Genomic DNA, 5,510 nt, shown 5'->3' with positions numbered 1-5,510 from the left:
AGCCTGTACATTATTTATATCACACTTTATCAGTAGAAAAATGCAGGAAATGACTTTTTTAATGCAGTATTTTCTCATTTATGGCGCAACACAAAGATATTTCGCTCTGTGCAAACCTTTGACTCTAATATGTCAACAACATGAAACAAGAATATGAACCTGGCTTTATCCAATGTTCACGGTTTGTAAGGAAATGCATCTCGCCGCTTTCTGTACTGTTAGATGGGGCGGGCGGGACGTGTAGCACAGTGGAGGGTCGGGAAGCAAAACTCGGTTCCGGGTAAGAACAAATAACAATTGTCCGGTCCCGGGAATAATAAGAGTTGTGAGGACCGGGGTCGGAGGCCCTCGGACCGCAGCGCTCTCTCTACGCTCCGGATCAGCTGATCGCTGCACGGTGCAGCTCTCTCTCTCTCTCTCTCTCTCTCTCTCTCTCTCTCTCTCTCTACACACATTGGTTCGGCTGCCCGTTTAACAGCCTCATCTTTGTCAACCTTTCTTATGTTCTTTCTTTTACACGTAATGAAGGTTATTAAGCGTTTTAGCTCCTGTGTTGTAAATATTGACCGCCATTTCCTTTATGACGTAAAGCAGCCTCCCTGTCTGTGTCCTCGCGCTGTCCTCACATCCCCGGACCCCCAGACTCGGAGGAGCACAGGGATGTCAGTATTGTTTATGAAGCAGGGTAAAGAAAGTAAATTATTGAAATGAAAATACTATTTATTTACTTGCAGCATGTGTATTGCAGGACATGTGTTGGACAGACAGAGTGTGTGTGGTGTGCGGCTGTTCTTATGTTCTCTGAGGGGAGGCTCACCTTCCCACACTTTGAAAACCCCTGATCTAGAGGAAAAGTATTTTTGCTACAATGAATATTCCATTAATTAACCAGTGGCAAGGGGCCAACACACCAATAAGACCATCCTTCGTGCCATGTCTTTGGCTGAACACATAGACATCAGAGTCAGTTTAAAAGAGTCATGCGAACAATTTGACACAGAAGACCAATTTCAGCACATTAAAGGTCCCATGTCATGGCCATTTCTACTGATCATAATTCCATTGTTGAGGTCTACTAGAATAGATTTACATTGTTCAATGTTCCAAACTCACATTGGTTTCTCATACACCATCTCTGTATAGTATGTGTATTCACTCTCTGTCCTACACGGCTTGTTGGAGCTCCTGCCCCCCCTCCCTGTGAGCCCACTGTGCTCTGATTGGTCATCTCGCCCACTCTGTTCTGATGAGTCCACCACCGTTACAGCGGAACATCAGCGATTATGTGTTACAATGGCGTTAGAAACCAGAAAATGACACCAGTAATGACAAACAGATGAGAATGCTGCGTGGGGTCTGGGTGCCGTGTTGGCGGGACGTTGTGCAGCTCGCTGCTGCGAGGAGTGGACAGTGTGAGCTGGCTTACTGGTGTGGTTTCCGGGTTCGCGAGACAGCGAGACACAGCCCAAAATCAGCCCGAGCACACATACACACACCCGCAGCCTGGCTGTGAGTCTGTGGGTGTTTACACACAGACTCACAGCCTCGCCGCGTCCCGCCGTCTCAGGCGGAGAAATCCGCGGAAACGTAACGGCTCCGCGGATTGGTCCATTTGGACCAATTGGTCCATGGGGTCGTCGTTACGTCAATTGGTTTCCGGAAGAAATGGAAAAAGAAAATCTCCAACGAGGCGTTCTGGGGCAGCATAGACAGGTATTTTCTGTGTTAGAGTTTTACTCGCTACAGGGTGTACTTTGAGGGTTTGTGACTCTGCAGACCGTTTACATGCAGAGAAAGCTACATAACACACAAGGGGACGGTAATAACCAGAAAAGCATGACATGGGACCTTTAAAGTCACGTCAGCTTTAGTGTCCTGTCCCCTCTCCCCCCCTTTTAGTGTATTTCCTGTTGCTGCTTCTCAACTGCACATTGTCTCTCTCTCTCCCTCATTTCCTCTCAGGCGATCTCTCAACAGGACCTGGTTTACATGGCCATCCAGATTGCATGTGGAATGAGTTACCTCTCTCGCAGGGAGGTCATACACAAAGACCTTGCTGCCAGGAACTGTGTGTAAGTGTCCCCGCCTGGCACAGAGCTAAGTGCTTCCCTTCAGCTTTCAGGTGATTTGGATTGGAATTTAATTGCTAAAAATAAAGACGCCACTTTTTCTCTCTCCCCCCCCCCCCACCCACAGCATTGACGACAACATGCAGGTGAAGATAACAGACAATGCCCTTGCCCGAGACCTGTTTCCCATGGATTACCACTGTCTGGGGGACAATGAGAACCGGCCGGTGCGCTGGATGGCCCTGGAGAGCCTTCTCAACAACGACTTCTCCAGTGCCAGCGATGTTGTGAGGCCTGACACACACACACTTTACTGTGAACACTTTATCTGTGGACAATAATAATGCATTTTATTCATATAGGCGCCTTTCAAGGCTCTCATGGTCGCAGTACAAGATACAAAACACAGAAAAACACAAAACACCAGCAGATAAATAAAAACAAGACAATGCAGTATATCATCATTAAAAACAGAGGATGTGTCATGTGATCCGGCTGGATATGCCATGAAGAGATACGTTTGGAGACTTGATTTAAAAATGGAGAGAGGGTCAATATTCTGGATGTCCGGTGGGAGGGAGTTCCAGAGGGGGGGTGCAGCCCGTAACGGCTCTGGACCCCATGGTGGTTAAACTGAAAGGTGGTGCAGTGAGGTGGAGGGAAACAGTATCAGTATCACTGTTAAGTTTGAGGCAGTTGTTGGAGCCAGATTCCTCTGTTTTCACCTCACCTGCAGAGCGAGTGCAGAGCATTAGTCCTGATCAGCTGTGTGTGACAGTGAGTAAGTGATGGTTCTGACTGACGCCCAGTGCTCTCCAGTCAGTGAAATACATGTTTCTGGATTCCCCCTGCTTTCTTTGTCTTTGGGAAACAGCTCTGGGTTGTGCGAGAACTAGGTGATTTCATTAATTTGTGTTATTTTATTTTTAATGTGTTATGGTTCCCAGCCCTAGTTAATACACATCTTCTTTGTTGTTTTGTGTCTCTGTAGGTATTATATGTCCATTTTTAGTCATTTTTGTGTTAGTTGTTTTGCCCTGTTATTATTTAGTGTTTCTTTGCAGTTTCTTTGCTTGTCTTTGAATTTGTTGTATGTTTCTTTGTGGTCATTTTGAAGTTCTTCCTGGTCAGGTAATCTCTCTTTGAGTGATGATTTAATAATTCAGGTCAGGGGGGCACTGACAGTCTCCGCTCCTTAGCCTGTTCCTGATTGGTGCGTCCTGTAATCCTTTCCTGTCATTTGAGGTGTTTTTAATAACTGCATTTAGGGGGAAATGATACAGAGGGGGTGATGCAGGAAATGGAACCAATTGCCATTCTTAGACGCTCGGTCAAGGTTTGGAGGGAAGGGAGTCAGCGTGGAGCACCATGTGACCTTCCTGTGTCACAGGAGCAGAACGGGCGTGGCACCGGGACTGGGAGGCTCCTCAGAGATACAGCAGCTGCCAGACATGCCACCCCCCCCCCGCCACATTCCTCTTACCACTCACACCACTTCACAGTAGTTACACCCCCCCTACACTTACAATCAACAGACAATATTACAACCCCCTACATTACAACCCACTAAGCTTTAGGGAAAGTCCAGACAAGTACCTGGCACTGTGGAGCATCATGATAGAATCTCACACACACACAAATGCTTCATACCCTCATGCAAGTGTCAGGATGTTTAGGCCTGGTTGGATTTGTTGGCAGTGGCACTGAGGGAACAGGGTGGGTACTGTACATCACGCTCTTCTCTCAGGAGCCCCCCCATCGCTGTGCCCTTTGCCCTCAATCACTCCCTTCATTTCCTTTAAAGGCTGCATGTAAGGTTATGACATACTAACACAACAGCAAGCTGCTCTTTAGTGATCATATCATGTTCTGTTCATAATTCACTGCCAAGAGAGCAAGAGCTGCCCAGTTTCATTTGACATTAGCTAGACTCCTTAAATTCCAAATAACAAGTGCAGGGTCAAAGCCTATTGTTAGCTCTTCAGTGTGACCTTGGCTGTAGGTCAGTAAAAGAGTCACACAGATATGGACATGCTTGTTTCCTCCTGGAGGTCAGCCTGCAGGGTCAACACACCCCTGTTGGACCCTCACACTGTCCCAAACACAACTGTTTACTCATCATTTCCTCACATTGTTGTTCAATGCAAGTTGGCTTTCCGCACCCTGGATGGAAATGTTGATTATATTTATCGGGTCTGATGTTGACACCAGATACAACAGCTTGTGTTGATCATGTTTCTAACCAGTACTGTTCCGAATGTTGATCGTGTGTGTGTGTGTTCACAGTGGGCCTTTGGAGTGACTTTGTGGGAGCTGATGACTCTGGGTCAGACCCCCTACGTGGACATTGACCCTTTCGAGATGTCCGCCTACCTGAAGGACGGCTACAGAATAGCACAGCCCATCAACTGTCCAGATGAACTGTAGGTTGATTTACAGAGCACAAACACATGCACACTCGCATCTCCATTGAACACAGTTTAAACCTGTTAAGCCCTGAGCTTGTTTTCCAGGTCTCAGGCTCGAAAATGACATGCCCAGAACAAATGACTATAACTTCACTTCTAAAAGGGGTAAATTAATAATCTTTTTTCTCAAAGCAATGATGAGAGAGAGAGAGAGAACTTTTATCTATTTAATATAGATAAAGTAAGAATGAATTCCAATGTGTACTATAGGACAGTAAAAAGTTTAAAAGGGGAGTGATTAGTAAAATATGCATAAAAAAAAAAAGAAAGAATGCTAACTAGGTAACATAAGATAAGAATAAGCAAGTTTAAATGATTTGTTATTGGTTCTGATCATATTCTAAAGATGTTTGGATTATTGAAAAGTATACAGCTCCCTTTCATGAGTGTTGAGAGCTGTATCCATACATTCATTTTGTGCTGAAAGTGCACCAGATTGATGCATTTCACTTTCCCAGGGGTGCATGCCCCGTAGAGGATGTGAGGTCCACCCCCAAATAAAGCAGGTTCAAATAATTAAATTGCATACAGTGTCTTTTAGTAAACACTGAAAAGGGTCCCACAGACCCAAAAAGCACACAAAGGTTAAAGGTCAGCATATAATAATGTTCAAATGTGCTAAATATATACACTGCAAAAAAACAAAAAAGAGGAGTAAAAGTAGCTCACGACTTGTTTTGTTTTTTTGAAAGTTGCTCACATCCTAAAAAAGGTGATCCCTGATCTAGTAGCTACCGTAGCAGCTGACATTAAATCTCCGTTATTGACATAAAAATGGAATGATGGATCATCAGTAATCATTTCAAAGTGACACAGACACATTGGATGAACCTATGGATTAACCTTCAGCAGCGTTTTGATGCCATTCAACTAAACTTTTGATCAGAAACAGCAAAAGGTAAGACAAATTGCCGTGTTTGCTCCGTACAGCTACGTGGTGTGATGTCTGGTTTTGTTTCCCATGTCGGGAGTT

The 5,510-nt window shown here is 45.1% G+C and overlaps 1 protein-coding gene across 1 annotated transcript; it reads left to right on the top strand.

The window, feature by feature from the left end:
• Window positions 1–933: 933 nt before the first annotated feature.
• Window positions 934–4,612, top strand: LOC104947717 (tyrosine-protein kinase RYK-like). The gene is made up of 5 exons (XM_010773792.1): window positions 934–963; window positions 1,900–2,072; window positions 2,197–2,356; window positions 4,356–4,492; window positions 4,583–4,612. Exons 1-5 carry the CDS (start codon window positions 934–936, stop codon window positions 4,599–4,601), a joined length of 519 nt encoding a protein of 172 aa, XP_010772094.1. The 3' UTR covers window positions 4,602–4,612.
• Window positions 4,613–5,510: the final 898 nt, after the last annotated feature.

Source organism: Notothenia coriiceps, unplaced genomic scaffold, assembly GCF_000735185.1.
Source record: "Notothenia coriiceps isolate Sejong01 unplaced genomic scaffold, NC01 NC01_scaffold00012960, whole genome shotgun sequence".
In the NCBI taxonomy this organism is placed as follows: Eukaryota; Metazoa; Chordata; class Actinopteri; order Perciformes; family Nototheniidae; genus Notothenia; species Notothenia coriiceps.
The sequence above is the reverse complement of the archived record's forward strand: the minus strand, read 5'-3'. Positions and strand labels throughout refer to the sequence as shown.

Excerpts from the sequence above, each read along its gene's own strand:
- LOC104947717 (XM_010773792.1), top strand. The coding sequence starts at position 934 with ATGTCTTTGGCTGAACACATAGACATCAGA. Across the intron at positions 2,073-2,196 it reads CTTGCTGCCAGGAACTGTGT|CATTGACGACAACATGCAGG; the intron begins GTAAGTGTCCCC and ends CCCCACCCACAG. Across the intron at positions 2,357-4,355 it reads TCTCCAGTGCCAGCGATGTT|TGGGCCTTTGGAGTGACTTT; the intron begins GTGAGGCCTGAC and ends GTGTGTTCACAG.